This window comes from Cariama cristata, unplaced genomic scaffold (genome assembly GCF_000690535.1).
Source record: "Cariama cristata isolate BGI_N322 unplaced genomic scaffold, ASM69053v1 scaffold5227, whole genome shotgun sequence".
In the NCBI taxonomy this organism is placed as follows: Eukaryota; Metazoa; Chordata; class Aves; order Cariamiformes; family Cariamidae; genus Cariama; species Cariama cristata.
The window spans coordinates 3,877-24,979 of record NW_009625955.1 but is presented as its reverse complement, the minus strand read 5'-3'; the positions used below and the strand labels follow the sequence as shown (position 1 = coordinate 24,979).

The 21,103-nt window shown below is 41.6% G+C and overlaps 2 protein-coding genes across 2 annotated transcripts in view; one reads left to right on the top strand and one right to left on the bottom strand.

The window, feature by feature from the left end:
• The window catches only part of MXI1 (MAX interactor 1, dimerization protein), a gene marked incomplete at its 5' end in the record, with an annotated part of 46,777 nt that extends 38,979 nt beyond the window's left edge, over window positions 1–7,798 (top strand). Inside the window, 3 exons of the mRNA XM_009703809.1 lie at window positions 3,065–3,179; window positions 4,361–4,532; window positions 5,909–7,798. Of these exons, the coding sequence (XP_009702111.1) occupies window positions 3,065–3,179; window positions 4,361–4,532; window positions 5,909–6,072 (451 nt within the window). The remainder of the gene's footprint in view (window positions 1–3,064; window positions 3,180–4,360; window positions 4,533–5,908) is intronic.
• An 8,457-nt stretch (window positions 7,799–16,255) lies between these two features.
• Window positions 16,256–21,103, bottom strand: part of SMNDC1 (survival motor neuron domain containing 1) — an 8,405-nt gene continuing 3,557 nt past the window's right edge. The window contains exons 2-5 of the mRNA XM_009703808.1: window positions 20,518–20,660; window positions 18,436–18,597; window positions 17,418–17,571; window positions 16,256–16,683 (exon numbers count right to left, since the gene is read on the bottom strand). Coding sequence (XP_009702110.1) covers window positions 16,546–16,683; window positions 17,418–17,571; window positions 18,436–18,597; window positions 20,518–20,660 — 597 coding nt within the window. The 3' untranslated portion in view covers window positions 16,256–16,545. The remainder of the gene's footprint in view (window positions 16,684–17,417; window positions 17,572–18,435; window positions 18,598–20,517; window positions 20,661–21,103) is intronic.

Sequence of the window (21,103 nt, the reverse complement as noted above, 5' to 3'; positions counted from 1 at the left end):
AGAGGCCATCACCCCTGCTGTGGGCCACGGCCTTTGGCAGCCAGCCAGCAGAGCCGCTGGCAGGAGCAGCTTCTCTGAAAACCATCTGCGTGAGACTGGGCCAATCTTCTGGGCTTTGAGAGCCAACGTGGGGATCCAGAACTGGGGGAATGTCCCCTTTGGGGCCACACATGCTGGGGAAGTAATGCTCTGCCAGCTTTTTCAGTGTCCTCATGAGAACTGACCTTCTGACTGCTTTGTCCTCTCCCTGCCCATGTCAGAGCCTGCAGAGCACAGTAACCTCCTTCTGTCCACCATGGTCCTGGGGCACAACGGGAAGTGTTCAGTGTCCAGGGTTTTATTACGTGACTGGATCTTTGCATATAGCTTTCAGGTGCTTAACACGGTTGATCTCAGCAAGTCTGCACGTAACCTAGCTTTTGATGTGGCAGATCAGTGCCATCCTTTTAAGCGATGTGTCAGGAATTCAGCCAGTGCTCGCTCCTGCCCAAAGCTGATATCTGGTTCCAGGAATTGCAGCTCCTGCTGCAGCACCTTCCCCAGTTCCTGGTAAAATCTCCAGTGCTGAGACTCAGCCCAAAGCTCAGGCTGTAGATGCGTTGTCCATTTCTCTCTGCATTCAGGAGTGGACAGTGATACTGTAAGAGTCGTTAGGCATTGGAACAGGCTCTGCAGGGAGGTGGTGGACTTGCCATCCCTGGAGGTGTTCAAAAAAACATTTAGATGTGGCGCTTCGAGACGTGGTTTCGTGGGCATGGTGGCGTGGGGTAGAAGGTTGGACTTGATGATCTTTGAGGTCTCTTCCAACCATAACGATTCTATGATTCTGTACATTTGACACTGGGTAGATGTTGTTTCCCCAAACTTCTTGTTTTCTGTTGCACAAATAATTCAGTTTTCACCGTGGACTGGGAGCTGCCCATGCCCAGCAGGGTGGAGGGGTCTGTCAGCCCTCCCTGTGGTAGGTGTTATGTAGCAAGTGCCCTGTTAGGTGGAACCAGCCCTGCTCCTCAGACCCCAGATCTGTGCACAGATCTTTAGCTCTACTCGAGCTGCGTTTTTAACTTGGGTTGATCCTGTAGGTGAAGTGTATGGCTGGTGCTCATACTTGTGCTGTGAAAAGACATGTGCTGCTCTGTGCTGCAGCTTGATGGCTGTGCTCTGGCAGCTCTAACTGGGTGACTTGCCTCTGTGGCTGTTCAGGAGATCTGTGGCATAGCCAAAAATGGGTTCAAAACCCAGAATATCTTTAACAACAAGATCCTCCTTCTCTTCCTTTCTCTAGCTGCAAGAAGTCAGTGTCCAGTCTCCCATGGGATGACCTGAACTATAGTGCCAGTGGGAACCAGCAATGCTTTTTCATTGCTGGCCCCATCATGGGACATTGGGCAAACACCTGTAGTGGGTGCACATAACTCCTGTTGATCAAGCTCTACACTGAAAATGGGCTTCCAGGTAGAAAAAATCCCCCCATGTCAGCTGTACGTGTTTAATGTCAGTGGAGTTTGCCCTAGAGCAAGCTGAGAAGTAAAAGAGGAGATTGATGTGATTACTGTTTTTTCAGCTTGATTTTTGGATTATGATTTCCCTTTCCCCACCGCTCCAGTTGTTAATATTTAATGAAAAACACGTGTTCTTCAAGGCCCTTGCTGGTCACATACAGCCCTGTGGCTGTTCTTGAGACAGAATGATGGACCCTTCATAAAGAGATTTATAATAGAAACAGTGAGGAGCTCACAGCTACAGCACCACTAGTGAACACTCCCCTGTGCTGACAGTTCATCAGCAAAACCCCTGACCCTTCCACCCTTAATCATCCTTGCTTGTCACTGACATAATTGCCTGATTACAGACTCCTCTCTCCCATCCCTTTCAAACTGGGTGCAATAGTGAATTTGAAAAACAAATGGAAATGAACTGTCCCTGCTCCTTTTTTTCTCTTTTTTTTTTTTTTTTTTTTTTTTTTTCCTTCCCCTGCATTGAAATGGATCAGGCTAAAATTCACTTTCTTTGTGCATGAGCAGGGACTGGGATAGGCTTTCAGCACTCTTTTGCACTGGTGTTTCTTGCATGTGAATGGTGGAGCTGATGTCATTGTGTTATTGATTGGGATGACAAGTTTGGACATAAATCATTAATGTCTGGGAAAGAGAGAGGGAGGGGAAAAAGGCAACCAACTCTTGATAGTTTTCCATAAATCTGCTGTTCATTGCTGTGTACGTGATACAGAGGAGGAGACAGCGGGAACAGTTTTCCTGTGCAGCCTGAGGATGATGTGCTTTGCCACTGCTGCCTGAACCATTTTCCCCAGAACATATTTCCATATCATGCAGAAGATGGCTCATACCATCCGCAACACTGTCGTGCTTGAGCCTGCCTTTGTAGCTGTGAGCCAAGGTCAGAAGACTGCCCAGGGGAAGGTCTTGGATTCTCTTGTTTCCACAGACCTTGCACCCCTAGCAGCATTTCAGACCTGGGCTCAGGAAGGAGTAAGAGTGCAGTTCTTCGGAACTACCATCGCTCTGGGCTCCTTTAACTACCAGCAGGGATTGTTTGGGTGTTTTGGGCTGATGATTTTTCTCATTGATCTTCTTAATTTCATGCAAAAAGACGGTGCTTCGATCGGTTCATAGCAAACGTTCCTGAGCCAGCGATGCACAAGTGTGCAGGGGGTAGCAGTCATTCGAAACTGCTTCCACAAAAGTTGTTCTCGGCAAAACAGGCAGCAGGTAGCTGAGAGAGAGGAAACCCACAAGATACTTGTACCATTTGCCTGTGTGCCTTGCCCCTGCACAAAGTTCATCCAGTTGAATCAGATTATCAGTTCAGACAGCAAGAAAATAAACAGTGTCTGTCAGAGGTTAGCAATAATGCAAGTATTGGTGAGCAGCTGATGTTTGCAGTGTAAATAGTTTAGTGACAGTCTGTCCAGGTACCTGTGGGGAATCTTGTGATGTGTGGAAGAAGGGAAACATGAAGACTGCCTTGTAGGAGGGAAGTAGAGAAGGAAATGACATTCCCTTTCTGCAAGCAGAGCTCTGATCCTGCTTTTCTCCCCTTACAGACGAGCTCACCTCCGCCTGTGTCTAGAACGCTTAAAAGTTCTGATACCGCTAGGACCAGACTGCACCAGGCACACAACGCTTGGGCTGCTCAACAAAGCCAAAGCACATATCAAGGTAAACGCTGCTTTTCCCAGCTGATTTTGATCTGGGCTGTTGGGAAGTGCAATTCACTCACTCACTCCTGCTGCCTAGAGGTAACTCTGTTGAAGGAGACTAGCACCTTTAAAAAAATAAAAAAAAAAGGCAAGCAAGCCTTGCCCCTTCGGTTGATCATTTATCATTGCTACAAGCCACATTGTTAGAAGAGTCCATAATGAACTCTGTTAACTACAGAAATGATTGATTTGGAGAGTGGGGGTCTTGTCCTGTATTGTGATCGTGTGTTGACAGCTGCATCTCTTTAAAGAAAAACATACTTACTGTTGAATGACTTCATTTTGATGGGAAATGCATCTTTTTTTCTGATGCACTAGTGAGTTTCCACTGCCGAAGCATTAGCACAAACCACAAGAGTATGAGACAGGGTTGGCTGCTGGGGTTTCATGTGTGAACCTGCCAGCTAGCCCAGTGCTCCTCTAGATTCACTTTTGGCAAAGAGAAGCATGAAAAGAAAAATGCGGCATTGTCAGTATCTGGAAGAGGCTGAAATACTTTGTCGCAGGTCAGGGTACTGGGAGGGAGAATGGGTGGTGAAGGAGAAAAATCACTGCTGAAGGGAGAGAGTTAGCCTGAAATGACTCCTCCTTATGCAATGTGCTTGTCGTAGGAAACAAAGAACAGTGCCCTGGTAGATTTCCCAGCTGTGATCAAAGAAATCTGTAGTAGGTTATGTAAATGACTTGCTGAATAGAAAACTGTTTCTGAGAAATCCTACTAAACCATACAGCAAGGAACACAGAACTCCCAGGGCACGTTTTTATGCTACAGTGGATCATAACAAACCCTGAATTGGTTTGGTTTGAGGGATTTGAGGCCCCTTCGTGGACAGATGTGGTAATGCAAGTCCCTGAACCCACAAACTGCTACAACTCAAATCGTTTCCCCTGGAGAGGCTCTGTCCTCAGAGACTTTTTATGCTAATGTGTGTGATTTATCAGGACTTGGGAGATGGAAAAGATGTGAGGAGATGGCATTGTTCTTGGAGACTAGCAGGCAGCTTGGTTCAGGGCTCTTTTGCAGCTTAAAGCCTTCTGGGACCTCAGAAGGTCTAAGCAAAGCAGATGGCTGGGCAGTGGAGGTGGGAGAGAAGGAGAAAAGGATGAAACTAATTATTGAGTCATTTTTGATCATGTCAGAAACTTGAAGAGACTGAGAGGAGAAGCCAACACCAGCTTGAGAACCTGGAACGAGAACAAAGATTCCTAAAGAGAAGACTGGAACAACTACAGGGTCCTCAGGAGATAGAGCGAATACGAATGGACAGCATTGGATCTACCATTTCCTCGGATCGCTCGGACTCGGAGCGAGGTGGGTGTTGCTGAACCAGTACTGAATCCCGAGGACTCTGCGAAGTGAGGGCATGAGATTCATACATTTCTTGTCTCAGCTACCCCCTTCTTCTGACCTTTGGTATTTAGGCTACTGATTTTGCTCACATACATGTGCATACACACACACACATATATATATGTGAAGAGTTTAGTATTTTGCATGGGTTCTAATTAAGTCTGGAAGAAGTGTTGTTGTTGTCAACTTGAGCTGATTTCTGTGGCATTTAAAGTGACCTGTTTCTCTGACAAGCTCTCTTAAAATGCCAAAGCATTTGTTAGGAGAAATAATGTGATCACAAGATGGTAGCTAAATACCTGATGGTAAAGTTGAAATATCCATTGTGCTCTTTGATCTACTGAATGTCTCGGCAACACAAAGAGGAAAATCTAAGAAGATATTAGTGGGACTGGAACAGATGTTGCAAAGCAGCATCCGGCTTCTCATTTTGTATTTGGACCATGCTACCATGCTATAACCAAGCAAATAGAACCAAGCAAATTGCCTCTTAAAATTCCCAGTCATTCTGCACACACACACATACACGATTTATTTTTTTTCCCCAGGCTTCCCATAGAGTTCATCTCCTCTGTTAAAACTGGATAGAGATGATCTGAATGGCTAACTGAATTCAGATAATTTTCTTATTTTAAATATCTCTGCTGTCAAGAGATATTTAGGCACCAAAGATGGTGTATAGTTTGGATGTGAGTCTGTAGTTTTAAAAAACAAAACAAAAAAAACCAAACAAAAAAACCCCCACAATTCCTTTGGGAAAATTCCTAAACGATATGGGAACCAACATAACTGGTTAACTAGGTCTCCACTTTCCAAGTCTTTTTTAAAAATAAGATTGCTGTTCTAAAGTCCACTGAGCATCTCTGAGAGTAACCCGGATCCCCATGGTAATGCATTGTAATACCCTATATCAGTGGTCCCGGCTGTGGCAACATAGTATCAAATAAGTAGCATGTTTCGGGGTAACTTTACCCTCAGTTTTCTCTGTTGCCCTCTGTTTTTTTTTGTTTCCAACACTGGAGTAGTGGAGCTCCAAAGAAAGAGAGAGCAGGACAAGTTCAGTGTGTGGGGTGACCCACGTGTGCTGATAGTGTGGCCTGCTTGCTGGAGGAGTCAAACCCCTTTGCCAAGTCCCTAAGAAAAACTCCAAGCTAGTATCTAGTCTTTTTATAAATCATGTCCACAGCCCATCCCATTCTCAGAAGAACACTGAAAGTCTTCCAGCCAGACTGCTGCTTTGTCCCTGACTGGGAGAATCCCAGCAGCTCGCTGGCTTGAAGGGAGCAGTTGGGTCTGCGGTGCTAACCTGTGTGTGTTTCTCTCATTTTCCTTTTTAGAAGAGATTGAAGTGGATGTTGAAAGCACAGAGTTCTCCCATGGAGAAGTGGACAATATCAGCACAACCAGCATCAGTGACATTGATGATCACAGCAGCTTGCAGAGTATTGGGAGTGACGAGGGTTACTCCAGCGCCAGTGTCAAGCTCTCGTTTGCTTCCTAGAACCAAGTGAGACAGCAGTGCAGGGCGAATGATTTCACTGGGGTGATCAGGCTGGGTCCTAGATGCCAGTATCCTCTTTCAGAAATGACATATTGACAGCTAGTCCTGGAGAGACCTGTATATAAAGCTTTTTGGGTAAAGGAAGCCTCCACAGAAACCCATGTGTTCATTTGGTCATGTTACCAATCCCAGTTCCTGCTGGCAAAAAGCTAGACCAAACACTAGTCCCTTTGAAGTCAGTGAAATCCGATTGTTTCTGTGGGACCTGGATCTAGACCTTAGTGATGAAACACTTTGTTTTGAATTTATTTGTTTGAAAGAGGATACTAGAGACTCATCCCTCTCTTTCTGTCATAAGATCTGAGAAATGTCAGAATTTCTTACATTGCATTCAGGTTGAACAACCTAGTTTAGGCCCTTCTGAAGAGCTTTTGTGGTCCTAAAAGGACCGTGTCCTACAGTTATCACAATCCAATGCTGTCGTAATGTACTGGGAAATCTAAGAAGGCTTACGCAGCCTAGGAATAACAATGATGATAATGAGTAAGGTCTCATTCTGTGCCCAGAGAGAGAGGGGCAGCAAAGAGAGATGTTTAGGAGAGAACACCATTCAGCTCAGCTTTCTGTTGGACATCATTTAAAAAGCAAGTACCTCTGATGCGTGGCTAAAGCAAGAGGTACACACTTGTAATCTACCAGCACATCATGGGCTGTGTCATGCCTTGGGCTGTGACACCGACAGCAGATCTCCCGGTAGATGCGTGCTTATACACAGGCACACAACCAGCTGAGGACAGAAAGAAACCAGCACATAGGAGAGGTGATATGCCAGAAAGTCATGCCCAGATACTGAGCCACTATGACCTTTTTATTTGAAGAGATTTTTGATAAACATTTGTAAATGTGTTGAGAGGGAAAACACCCCAAGTCTGATGCGTCTTTTTAGAGCTTGTCCATATGAAACCTTAGATGTCTTTTATATGAATTTATGCCATGAAAAGAGCTCTGTTTTGATGAAGCACTTGACCCAATGAAATGCAAAGATGCTTTTTGCCATGCACACGATGGATGAAGGCTGTGTTAGTTGGAAAAGGCCAGGTTTGGTGGGGGTTTCTTTGGTTTTCTTTTTAGAATCATTCCCTTTGCTGACTTTTGAAGTTCCAGTCCAGTAGTTAACCTAGTTAAGCTCAGCACGTCTCTCATGTTAATGTAACGTTTTGACTGCACGTCCTGTTCCCAAGGGCCTTGCCATCTTATCTGTGCAGGTGCTGTTAAGAGCTATTATAGCGAATGTTTTCTAATTTTCTCAGAGACGAGCATTCTAACCTGCACTTTGAGGGCTTCGCTTTTTTTTTATTTTTGTCTTTTTAATGGCCAGGATTATTTTGTTTTCCAAGTTTTAAAAATCTTAATAGAGTCCTCACCTATGGCATTGTTTGAAACTTTGTATATCCTTAAGTAATTTAACTACCCCTCATTACTAAGAAAAAAAAAGAGGAAAAAATGCTTTATGAAATTCATAACTTATTGCTGATTTGAATGGGTTGTTAATTTCAGTCCTTTAGATTTTATTTTATTGTTTTAGGTAGGGCTGGGCAAAAAGAGGTAAAATAAAATAAAAAAAATAAAGACAACCATATTTAGCAGTGCAGTGGAATTGTGTTTAAATGTTAGCATATGGTCCCCATTAAAGTAGCACTTTAACGCCATTAAACATTTCTGTATCTGAAATGAGTCGTGTTCTTCCATCTTGATCATTCGTATCACTTTAGCTGACTCTTTGTTCTTCTTGTGCCCTTCAGTCGTGCAATGAGAAGATCCTGAGCAAGTCTGCTGTAGACTTTTGCATTATGATAAGTTGCCTGTGTTTAAATATCCTGACGTTTCCCCCGCTTTCCTCCAAAATGTGTCATCCCCTGTAAGAGACACAACATATGTGCTTGAGTAGAGAAATTATCTTTCCATGGCTGTAATGAACAATTCTGTTTGGTTTTGGTTTTTTAAATTAATTTGCTTACTAAGTCTGGATCAGGTTGCTGTTGTTAAATCTGTTTTCACGTGCATGTATGTAATCCAGTGGCTCAGTACATCTGTTCTTCTTCCTTCTGGGAGGTGACCTGGCAGGAGCAGGAGTCTGCCACAGACTGAATTGTGCTCTAGGTTAACAAATGGGGCCCGAGGGTTTTCAGAGAAGAAATGCTGCTTGGAATTATGTTTGGAGTCCATATAATCTCAGGATGACACAAGGTTTGGGACAGTCTTCTCAGTGGTGAAAAGTGGGAAACTTTAGCTCTAGCTATAGCAAGGCCTTATTTATTTATTCGTTATTATTCTCCTTGAAAATGTTGACCACTGCGAGCCCTGGTGCTGAGCAGTTGAATACCAGTGGGATTTACTTATTTATGACCCTTTTTCTGTAGCTGTCCCAGCACCTCCTCCTTCCTGTTATTCCTGTTTGTTTTAAATGGCCACTTGGGAAAGAAATACTGCAGCTGAGAAATACTGAAGTTCAAGGGGTGGGGAATGGCTTTGCTCTCCTGGTTGGCATAAAACAGTGACATGTCTGGTTGGAATAAATGTATCTGAAATGTGTGCTTGTATGCTCCAGGGCCAATTTGGAATCTCTTACCTTTTCTAGCATTGTGGACTCGAAGAGGTCTTTATATCAAGTGCAAATACAATGGGGAAAAGGTAGCAGGAGGTGAGCTTCCATCCCCAGCCACCTGCCTGACCACTCAGCTAGCAGCAGTGGTCCAGCCAGGAAGAGGGCCAGGGATAAACAAAATTAAGAGCCTTTATAATAACTACTAAAGACATGGGGTTTGTTGCTCTGGTGCTGGGGGAGTTCTTTGTGACAGATCTGAGCAGATTTCAGCTAGAGTTTGGATAGTTTCTTATGTGATGGAAACATTTCTCTGGCTTTTTTGAGGTTACCCTGCACTGCTTTATTACTGTGTTGTGGACTCGTATGCTTGTACCTCACACAGTCTGTCACACTCCTCACATCTCCCTTCATTGATCTGGTCTGTTGCATCAAAATATTGAAGATGACTAATTTGCTTAGAGAAGTTGCTGTAAGTTGCTTTTAGATGATTGTACAGGTCAATTTGTATAGTTATGCAGGACATGAGTTAGATGATCATCTTAGTTCCTTCTGCTTAAAAATGCATGAATCTCCTGAATTGTCTCTGGTATGGCAAGCCAGAATAGTCCCATGTGTGAGATCTGCTTTAAGGTCATGTCACTTTTTAAAGTACCATCAAAGTTTCTACTACCCACTCTGAAATCTTGTGAAACAGAGTGAGTATCCAAAGGTGCATATCCAAACCCTCGAGGGTCAAGTCTCTCTTACCCTTTGGAAGCCGAGACAGACAATCTCTAACACTACTGGACTCTAAGAGATCCAGTAGAGCAAGTCAAATTTACTGGATTTCCCCAGAAAAGTGCTCACAGAAACTTACTGTATGTTTTGTCCAAACTCTGTCCTTAAAAAAAAAAAAAGCACAAACCCCCAACCCCCCCAAAAAACAACAAAAAAAGTTATTTTCATTCACCCCAAAAGATAAAGATACTGAAAGCATGTTGCTGTTTGGGTTCTCAACTCTGGTATTTTTTAATGCACAACTGTGTGGGAGTTGTGCTGCTTTTGAGGCCTCATTTTACTCTTCTGCAAGTAGAGGGTAAAGTGCAACACCATTCCAGTCTTCTCCTCTGTGGCCTGAGGTTCTGCCCACCGCACTGACTCCAGTTTCACCCAGAATAACACTCTCACCACATGGTAATTTGGGCATGGAATCATGTTTTCCTTTCATCTTTGCAAAATTGTGGGAGGTGGGGGGTTTTATGTTTTGCTTTGAGTGCTGTTGTTCTTCTGCTTTATTTTTGTGTTTGTAGAGTAAGAGAAGTCCTAAATCTATTCTCTGTTTAATTTTACAAGAATGTGGTGAGTTTTCCTGTAAAAACAGAATTGGATATACTTTCCTTAGGCAACTTGCCTGCACAGTAGACATGCACACACATGTGCGCACAGCTCCCTTGTAAGCTCGTTCTGTCAAGTCCTCCCTCTGTAAATTAGATCCCCGGTGGGCCCTTTTGCTATAGACAAACCCATTAAAAAGACCATCCAGCATTTTCCTTCTTTTGACACAAGCATATTACGGTATGTCATCTCGTGCCTGCAGACAAGGTGGAGATGACTATCTGGCTGCATTTGTCATGGTTATCCTGTGGTGAGTTGTCACTTGAAGGTCATTTTAATGTCCGTTCCATTAGAGGCATGTCAGTGACGAAGGTGGTCTCAAATCTGTCTGTTTCAAGGAATCTGTAGGTCAATAGAAAAGGGGTTAACTATACAGACCTAACATTTTCCAGGTTTTGTGGTTGTGTTTTCCTTTTGTTTGTTTGTTTGCTAACATCTGTTTCTGGCCTATGAGCTCCAGCCTCCTGCTTTTCTGCTCTTTGTTCTCTTGTAGTTGCTCCTCCCTGTTTGTAGTCTGTGTTTCTGTGTTGCCTGGTTGAAATGGATGAAATGTTTGGCTTCGGTGGAAGTGGGATCTGTTGTGCGCACTAAATGGAGATAGCCTTCCCGTGGTCCCCCCCCCCGCCCCCAAGATCTTAAGCTTTTCTTGTTGCATATTTTCTGGCACTAGCCATGCGTCATTGGAAAGAGAAACTGGGGTCAGTTCCTGGAAGAGAATGGTAAAAACCAGGACTTCATTCTGAGGTTAGGGGAGTGATAACAATGAAAAAGAAGTTCATAAATTACAGAATAAATTCTGATGTTTTTTTCCTGGGGCTTGGTCCTGTGGACAGATTCTCTGGTGAGTGATAAATTCTGTGACCTGATAGTGACTGAAACTCCTCTCCATCTACAATACACTCTGAATTGTGCTGTGGGACCCTTGGGGAAGAGGAGTGTATCCTTCCTCCTCTCTGTTCACCAATCTGTACAAAATACCTAGAAAATACTGATGGCACTGTCAAATTTGCTTGAAATTGGCCAGCAGATCTGAGTGATGTTTGGGAGGAGAAACACAGGAGAGGAGAGTGGTTGTCTGCAGACACAGTGTTTTCCTTTGGAGTGACCTGTTACAGAAAGGCCGGTTGTTTAATCGGTGATGATACATCAGCACTGACCCCTGCTTCTCTGCTCATTTCCTCCTGAAAAGAGAACTGATCCCTTTATTAGGCATAAGCAGAAACAAGAAGCCTATGGCGCTAGGGCTGTGGTACTGAATATGTAGTATTTAGGGTTTCTGTTCGGGGTGTTGCTGTGTTTGACTAAAGCTGAAGAGTTGTTTCCCAAGGAGGGATGCTTGTGTTGAGCCCCCTTGAAAAATACCAAGGATCAGGAATTGCTGAGCAGCCTCTGGGAAGGGTGGATGTGTCCTCTGAGGTGTGTGCTTGTACGGAGCTGAGCAGTTGAGTCACACTGTGCCGCTGGCCTGACTGATGCAGGTCAAAGTGGTGAAATGTCATTTTCTTTCAGAAAGATCTTCAATGTTGACCATGCTTAAGGGCTATGGGTAATTATTTGAATTTATTTTTACCACACTGGAAAAAAAATCAGCCCCCCTAGTTTGTAGTACTCCAGTAAGGCTCAGAGCAAGCTGGTGGGGTGAGCTGGTTAATTTGGCCTTTCAGCAAGGATTCATTTTGATCTTGAGGGGCATTGCAGCAAAGCAGGATAAACCATCAAGGAATTTAAAACATTTTATAGTGGTTTTAACATTGTGGTTGCTAGTCAGAATGTACACAGACCTAGTTCATAACTTGACTTGGGCTACCAGTACTCTAGCTAGTGCTCAGTTTAGCTAAAGCTAGGAAATTATTTCCATGTAATCCTATTTCAAAAATACTTGTCTCAAAACAATTCATTGTTTTAGATCTCCTACTGGAGGGCTTGATCAGGAAACATAAAAGCTCTTGCCTCTCTTGGAGTGGTATTATTTCCATGTAATCCCATTTCAAAAATACTTGTCTCAAAACAATTCATTGTTTTAGATCTACTGGAGGGCTTGATGAGGAAACATAAAAGCTCTTGCCTCTCCTGGAGTGGTGGACAACTGTACAAAATAGCACTCATCGCCCTAGGGAATACAGGTCAGCTAAAAATCTAAGGTTTAAAACCTAGCATCACTTGTCTTCCTCATGGAGAATGTCTCTTTGGGAAGTAACATCACCTTTCAGTCTAGGTGAGAGCAAGACATTTTCTGTGACCGTCCATCATGGGAAGGCTTTGTGCTTTTGTACAGACCAAGGAATCCCTGCAAGGCAAGTTCAGCGTAGAAAGGTAATTGCTTTACAAAAAAGAAATAACATGAGCGTGTTTGTGTAGCAGAGCCTTCAGCTTAAGGCAAGAGTTTTGACATGTCAGTTAAGTTGCTTGGTTTGTGTAGCAGAGCCTTCAGCTTAAGGCCAGAGTTTTGACATGTCAGTTAAGTTTCTTAATCACATTGTATGTTAACAGGTCGCTAGCTTTGGTATGTGGCATGGAGGTCTACCATAGTCCTGATGCAAACGTCCTTCCTTATTTTGCAGTCATCTAGGTGATGCTTTCGGAAGCACAGACAAAAATTGGACAAACTGCAATGCAAAGAGCCACATCAGCTGCAAGGTAGTGATCCCTCTCTTGGGCCTGGCCCAAGAACATTTTCCGTAATCACACTTAGTGTAACTCTTGCAAGACGTGCAAGTGGTGGTTTCCACAAAATACTGCCACAGAGCTGATTCAGGTGAGTGGAACATCAATGGGAAGTATAGAAGTTTGCTATCGGTTTTGCCTTCTGAACATCTCCGGTGTTGAATTGCAATCTTCCAAGTTAAAATCCTTTTTTGTATTTACAAACCTCTGAGACCAAGCACCTACAGAAGTCAGTGACACAACACTCTGGCATAAGGGAAAGCAAAAGAGAAATGGATCACCTTGACCATAAAAATTTAAAGTTGCTACTCTTAAGCCTGTTCTAAATACTTCAACTGACTGGAGCAGTCCCAGATTTGTGTTGAATTAATTTCCACAGTAGATTAGAGTTTGCAGAAGATTGAGGCTGTACTAAATAAACCATTTCCTGCAGCAACTTACTTTTAAGAGGAAATATGTAGCCCATACTGGTTATTTTGCACAGTATCTGTATCTGAAAGGAACAAATCTGTGTTTTCCAACAAACAGCTTTTCTGTAACGACTCTAGCTTGGTGGTTTTGCACTCTTTACTTTTACACTTAACTAACTTTCCCTCTGTCACTTCACTGTTTTTAAGTACTGCCTGCTTTATAGCAGGGTTTGCTAGCACTGGGGTAGGTACTTAATCTGCTTGCTGAGTGGCCCAGAAGTCAATGCAGAGCATGAGTTCTGAAAAAATCAGGTTTCTTATCGTTTAGACCAGCTAATGAAACTGGGAAATATATATTAAAAAAACCAAAACCAACCAACCAATACCACAACATTTCCAGCCACACATTTCAGGTCACTTCAGCATTTGTAAAATAAGGAACTTTCTGTTTGTTTGTTTTGACAATTACCAGCATTGCTTAATTCATGATTTATTTTTCCAAGTGAATTTCTCAAGACACTTTACTAAGGCAGTGTTCCAAAGCCAGACTACACACGAACCAGCCCCATCCTGCAGATGGGGGAACAGCGTCAAAAAAAAAAAAATTAAGATCAAGTGCCACAAGGAAAGGCTCTGTGGCCAAGATGGCAGTTTTGCTGGGTTTTTTATTTATACAAGTTCTCTTGAAAATGTTTTCCCCTCCATAGACCAGACCACCCCAGTCACAGTGGTATCAGTGTCTCACTCTCTTCCAGGTAAGGCATTTAAGGAAATAGCGTATCAAAACTTTCAGCATTTCTTTGCAGTGCCCAAAGGAAGAGTTAGAGCTAAATTCATCAGGCAACCCACATTGTAAGAGAGGTGACAGTAAGTTACTCAGAGGAAATGTACTAGCTTCGCTAAATTTTTTTTTTTGAAAGGCTCAGCAAAACTGAAGTTGATGAGACCGACTAGCTTTAACTTGGGCTGGACTGTCCGTTATCATAAGGGAGGCTCACACACCCACTGCATGACAGTGACTCACTGTACCTTAAGTTCTCTTCAGGACTACTGAACAAATAGTCCTGTGATAGGCCATTTACTTGTATTTATTACATCAAAAGATGAGCACATGTAGTCCATGTCAGGTACAGATTGTCTCTTCCCAAGACTTACTTTTATTTTCTTAAAAAAAAAAAACAACACAGGTGCAGTTAAGGGTTGCAGACTTACTTTTATTTTCTTAAAAAAAAAAAGAACACAGGTGCAGTTAAGGGTTGCGTGGCTTCCAGAAAACTCCAGTTCAGCATGTTTCAGTTCCAACTTCAGGAAGATGCTCCTTTTGGATAGTGAAAGGGATACAGTATTGCTGTTCCACACCCATCTGTGAAAGACAACAGGTCACCTTCCTCAACAGTTAGCTGTCAGCATTGCAGGACTGTCACCTATTTCACATCACTGCTGGGACTTGTCACTGGAGGGTACAGGCCGCAGTACAAACTCCCTTTCTAAAAAGCAGTGGAGTCAAGACTATTTTATTCTGAAGGTAAGAGGTTTTCTATGCAAAAGAAAATGTAACCCCTCTGCTTCCAGTGAAGATGAGGAATTAGGCAACATCTAGTTCATCTTGCAGTGAGTGTGAAGTACTTTTGATTCACTTTTGAGTAGTATTCTGTCCAGCAGATTCTATACTTGCCACTTTTTTAAACATTTACTCTCCCCCCACCACATATACTTAGTCACTTTGTCAAATATATCCAGCAGATTTTAAACACTTTATTTAATAAAAGTTAAACATACAAAACTGAAATTAACACACTTTGTATTCATAAAAATCACCTTCTCCCATTATAGGGAGAACCTTTTTCTATGTATGGATTCTAAACTACCAGTTGTAGAGTTTAGCTTGAGTTGTGACTCAGGTAACTGATGGACATTTCCACCAATCAGTGCATCAACAATTGCTGACGTGACCTGATCTAGTTAACAAATTACAAAATGAGCTACATTAACATAATATACAGGGAAATAATGGTCAGGGTTAATGGACAAGAAACACCCTTTAATTATTTAATGGGGGAAATAGCTGATGTACTCTTGTCCATTAACACAGCCCTAGATTTTACAAAAATAATATCTACATTGTATACAGGGCTACCCATTAACTTCTTTAAACACATTACGGGTTGAGAGATGGCACCACTACCGTAAGTGAGAGACAAGTAACAGAGGAAAACAAATCACATACAAAATACAAGAAAGCAAGAGCTTTTACACCTGGTTTCCTCAATAAAATCGATGGGGCTCAGCAGCACTGTAATACAGCTGAAGTTACAATGAACACTAGGGCCAGTCAATTATTTAAGGACAGAAACTTCAGACTAACCTTTACTCACTCACAACTAGCTAAGTGGGACCTAGGCATTCCTATCTGCTGTGCTGCAGTTCTACTTGGCTGGATGGAGGAGGCCCAGACAGAAGCTGTTACTGGGTATCCAGGTCTGTGACTGTACCATCAAACTATGAGATCTACAAGAGGGGAGATGATGGTTTCTTTCCAAAGCACAACTATTTATGTTCTCCAACTTTCTGATCCTTGAGGAAGGGGGGTATTTTTAAGTACAGTTCCTGACTTTGAAATTGGCATCTAAATACCTTGTCCTATGGTTTTCTGGTTACATTTCAATAACCTTTCAATAACCTCCTATTAAACTTCAATGAGTATTTAAAACAAAACAAAACAAAAAAACACAAAAAACACCACAGTATCTCCTCTGCCTAACTTCTAGCACAGGAAATTGAGACTGGAATTAAAGTCAGATTTATTGTTTCTAGCACATGAATTGTCACTAGTAATAAAGATCCTATCGGCCCTGTTTTGCCCTCATTTACAGCTGTACAAATCGATCTTCAGTGGATTTGAAAGGGAGTAATTTAGAACATCCTTAGCAATTCCATGTGACGTATGAGCTACAATGGAGTCTAGCTCTATCTCCCAGAGCCGCAGCAGCTCTGTAGTGCTGAGCCTGTCACTGAGACAGTGGACAGCACTGTGACTACAGAAACGAGGGAGGCTGTTAAGGTGCCATTTTTATACCACCACTTTTCTTAAGGAAAAACACACTTCACTATTAGTATGAATAGAAAGATTCCAGAAATCAAAGCTGCAGGTAACTACTGCTTTCAGAGTAACAGGTAACAGCAGTTCATGAAAGCATTTACCTGCAGAATGTATTTTAATGCAACTACAAAAAGTTTAATGATCGGGGGGGGTCAAATCAACAGCTGGAGATTTAAGGCTCGTATCAGCTGAAGCCAAAGTGATGGTGACAAAATGGACTACTTGCTACGTGCCAACAAATAATTTACTTTTAGAAAAATATAATGATAAAAAGATAAGTGTAAAGCCCTGCAGAGATGAAGTTCCACCTTTTTCCCCTGTTACTGAGGCATCAAATGCCTGACATTGTATTTAGAGGTATCTTGATACTGTGTCATAGGTTTGTCTGCAATTCCACATGTTCCAACTCCAACCTTGCCAGTTACACTCTCAGGGGAAGCAAAAATACTCCTCTTGACCTGCAAATGAAACGCAAAACACCATTTCTGAGTAATTACAAACTGGCTCTTAAAAAACCAAGCAATCATTACCATTTGAAGAGTTTTAATATTCTCAACTTCTTACTCTATAGACAGGCACTTTCTAAAGGCTAGCTCATCCACGACACGTTATCAGAAAGTGAGACAACAGAACTGGGAACCTCCTGGCATCCAAGTACTGGATGTGATCCTGGTACTCAGGACCTTGGGTCAGGCCGATAATGAATAAAATTCACCCACTGTTCACAAGGAAGACTGAAGTTTTACTACTATGTCTGGCAGCTCTTGGTCAAGCCATGATAAAAATGAATTAAGGCTTTGAAATGTCCTTGTTACCTTTTTTGCACTATGCTTGCTATTCCAGGGCAATTACTTAGTGCTGTGTCTGCCAGGTCACACAGCAACAAGTCAGGCTTTGAGGTTCAGACAGGCCCTCAGGTTCTAAGCTCCAACAAACCCTACCTGGCAACTGACAGTAAGTCCAGCTCTCCAAACTAAGCACAAGCTCAGCTTCTTAAGAGCAGCACTCCTCCAAAACCATCCAGTACAAAACCAGGCCTTTTAAGTGTACAAAATACCAAACTGCACACTTCAGCATCCCAAAGATAAGCCCTCTTTAAATCCCTTTAAAACCCACTTCCTCCTCCCTCCCGAAGTATTGCACACAAGTCTATGCCCTGTTGTTATTCACATACTGACAAAACCAAACAAACCTGGCCTTTTTTGTTTTTAGAATAGGCTCTGTTGTTAAACTGTTGCCATTTGACTTTCTGGTCCTCTCGTTCCTGTTCAAGTTCTTTAATTCTCTGAGCTTTTTTCAAAGCTTTCTTCTTTTTATACTCTCGTTGTTGGGCTATCATCTCTTTTCTGGAGAGAAGAAAAAAAAAAAAAAAAAGAGACATTTGCGTGCAATTCATTTCTGAAACTGAAAATGTACCTATTGGCACTTCCACATTTCAGACACACCTAGGGTTTGGAAAATTTAAATAGCCCATTCGAGTGAAAAGCCCAAACAAAGATAAGTTAACTTCAGTAAAGATAAGGGAGTTCAAGGAGTTGATCTATGCCACAATGCGGCGCCCCTCAGAACGATCCCTTAGGGAAGGGATCATTGCCTATAACAAACTCTGAAATTGTACTGCCTTCACCCCCCCCCCCCGCCGCCAAAATGTTTTCAGCCATTAAAAATACCTTTCTATGTTAGACACAGCTGGATATCGAGTAAAGCACGTCTCCCCAGCGATGGGGGCAACACAGCTGTCCTAACACAGGGATGGGGCAGAAGCAGAAGTCCTTTGTACTGGTAAGTATACTCTTGTAAGCCAGATCACAGATCTGAGTAGAGCCTGCACTAGATATGGGCTGAAACTTGTGGTCTGTCTGCTGTCAATGAAAGAGTACTAACTTTTTTTTTAATCTACTACTTACTTTACTTACTTGATATCTGGAGATAGCATAATCGGAGTAAAAACAAAGTCTATCATGTTATCTTGCCAGGATACATAACACACATGATTCCAGCCACCATAATTTACCAAACATTATATGCTAGATTGATTTAAGATTCTTTTTCAAGCAAACATGTTAAGATACTAAAGAGATGTAAAATTAAAAAAAGAAGAGAGAAATTGAGAGATTCTATTTCATTAACCAATTTTTATATCTGAGGGAAAAAAAAAACCCACACAAAAAACAAAGCAGCTCTCAAACTTCTGCCTGTGTATTACTTACTTGGACATGGGTTTGTTGCCGCTATCCTCTTTTGCTTTTCTTCCCTCTTCCACAGGCTTGAGGTTGAAGAGAGGTGTAACTTCGGCATTGCCATATCCAGCAAATGTGACCGCAGCTGTTCCATTCTCCTCATCTATTTCTTCTATTTCAGCTTCATAACACCTGTAAAGATATCATGGCTGTAAGCATGTGAGTAAAGCTTGAATACTCAGCCCTTCAACACTTAACACTGTCAGCCAGCTAATGGCATTAAGTAAACAATTTGCAAACATTGGCCTTCATTTTCACAATACACAAATGAAACCAAGAGATTATTTTCTTAAGGTCAAAGGGACACAAGTACAAAGACTGGAATCTGTTGTATTTGACCTTTAGCATCAAGAAGCAATGGCCTCACAGTTATCAAAACTAATGATTAATGCTCGGGGCAATCTAATCAGATATCCTGATTTGATTCTAGTTCTGGCAGGTCATGGGATTAAAAAAAAAAAAAAAGACCCAACAAAATACTGCATTCACAGAACATGGCTTTCAGGGAAGTTACTGAGGAGTTTTGGAAAAATGTCAGCTCACAAGAGCAAAGCTTTGGTTCCATTTTTCTCCATATGAAAAAGAATTAAGGAAAACTGAAGCTTTCAAAATATTCCCCCTTCAACACTTATAAAGTTAAAAGTTTTCTTATTGATTTAAAAGAGCAATTTTGAAATTTTAGCAGAAACCAGTCTATTTCATATTTATGTGCACAAAACATTTTAGTCAAACTGCCCTCATAATGGGAAAAAGGAAAAAAGGCCAAGGGACATTTCCAAAAATATTTAAAATAATTGAGTCTACATTCAGAGCAAAAGGATACATCTAAAGCAAACAGAGGAATAAATTGAGATGTTTCATAGACAACATTCCAGTTAACATTTACTAAGTTAATTTCTTTTGCAATTCTAGTGGGACAACAACATCTTGCTTTGAGGTGGATGAAAATACATGGAAACCCAAACTGCACGAGTATTTATCTCTGGCTAGCTCTTCATGAAGCACTGGTCACTTAAGAAACATTGCAAGAGAGGCAGGGTTTGTTTGTTTTTTTTTTTAAAAAAAAAAAAAGCGATACAATTAAGTCTAATAAGATCCACTTCAGTGGACACTCTGGCACATTCTTCCCTAAGCTCTGATCCTCTAACCCAGTGATCAGAGCAAGAGAAGAATGGCCCAGTGGTGAGCTAAGACAGCAAGATTCAATTTTTAAGTTCTTACGCAAAAGCATTAATAATCTCTTACAGAAAAAACTGTTCACTTTCAGGTTTGTTTTGTACCTAAGACATCAACAGCTATACCAAAATCTTTATGTGGTTACTACATCGTTAACAGAACCACATTCGTTGAACAACAAGAGCTTCTCTCTAAGTGGTCACGATTGGGATATTAGTCCTGCATAAGTAGTAATTTTTAAAAAGCTGCAACGGTTATACATTTTGCAGTACAGAAAGTAATTTTAGAATGTTTATTTCAAAGACGATGAAGTCAGAATGAACTGCTTGCGTTCCCAGAACTTCACAGGCTAATGTAACAGAGATCGAAAGGTTGATTATTAAATCCAAAAGGTTCATTAATTCTATACTTACATTACACAGCTAGTTATTTCATGGCCAAAAACCAGTATTTCCAATTAAAAATTAACTTCCAATTAGAGGCAAACTGAGATACAGCAAAGATTTTTCTTGATAGAAATCAATTACATATATATGAATGCAATGACAAATTATGAATTATACATCCTGAAACCCTTTACAAAAGACTGCTCTGAGAGATAAATTCATGAAAGCCTGCCATTCATTGCATTAGTAAATACTAATTTACCAAAGCTACCCTACTTTTATAAGGTTACTGACAAACAGGACATTTCTAGAAAGTGGCCCCACATCTCTTTGCTTTTTATCTAAAATACTGACCTTTAATAACCTAATATCATATTTATTTCCTAATTTCTTTTTGCTATTAGTCATGCTACAGGCAGTTCAAACTGAATGAAAGTCTCTTACCATTGAACTATTTCATGTAACTGTTAGAGAAGTTTTCTACACTTACTGTCCATCCTCACTCCATATCGCCATACACCTATCCCCAACCTTCCAGGAGTGACTGGGCAGAGCAGAAGCAGAACTGTCAGAACTTGCAAGAGTTTCCGAAGGTTGTGTTGAGAGGAGATCTTTGGTTAATTCAATGACTTCCTATAAAAGACCAAAAACCCACAAAGAACAATTTTTCAAACTCTGTTACACGCATATTTTTACCCCAAGCTTACTGGTTTGGTTTTTTTGAAGTTACTGTATTAAATTCATAGCTGATGTAAAGCTGACTACGTTTGGTTTGGTTTTTTAATCATTTAACTAAACTCACTCATTGCCAACATAGATAAAAAGAGGTATGATCCTCACTGTATTGCAGTAAAGTTACCCATGGCCACACCAAAATTTCAAAAAGTAGCCTATTATTTATACAGCATTTCTTTCTAGATTAATTGTTTATCCATGGGCACAAAGACACAGCTAGATAGTCTTGATAAGAAACAAAATAATCAGCAGTGTGACTCTGTACACATGGCTGCACGTGATGTTGGTTACTGCCCAAAAATAAAAAAAATCACACAACATGTGGCAGAGGAAGCATTTCG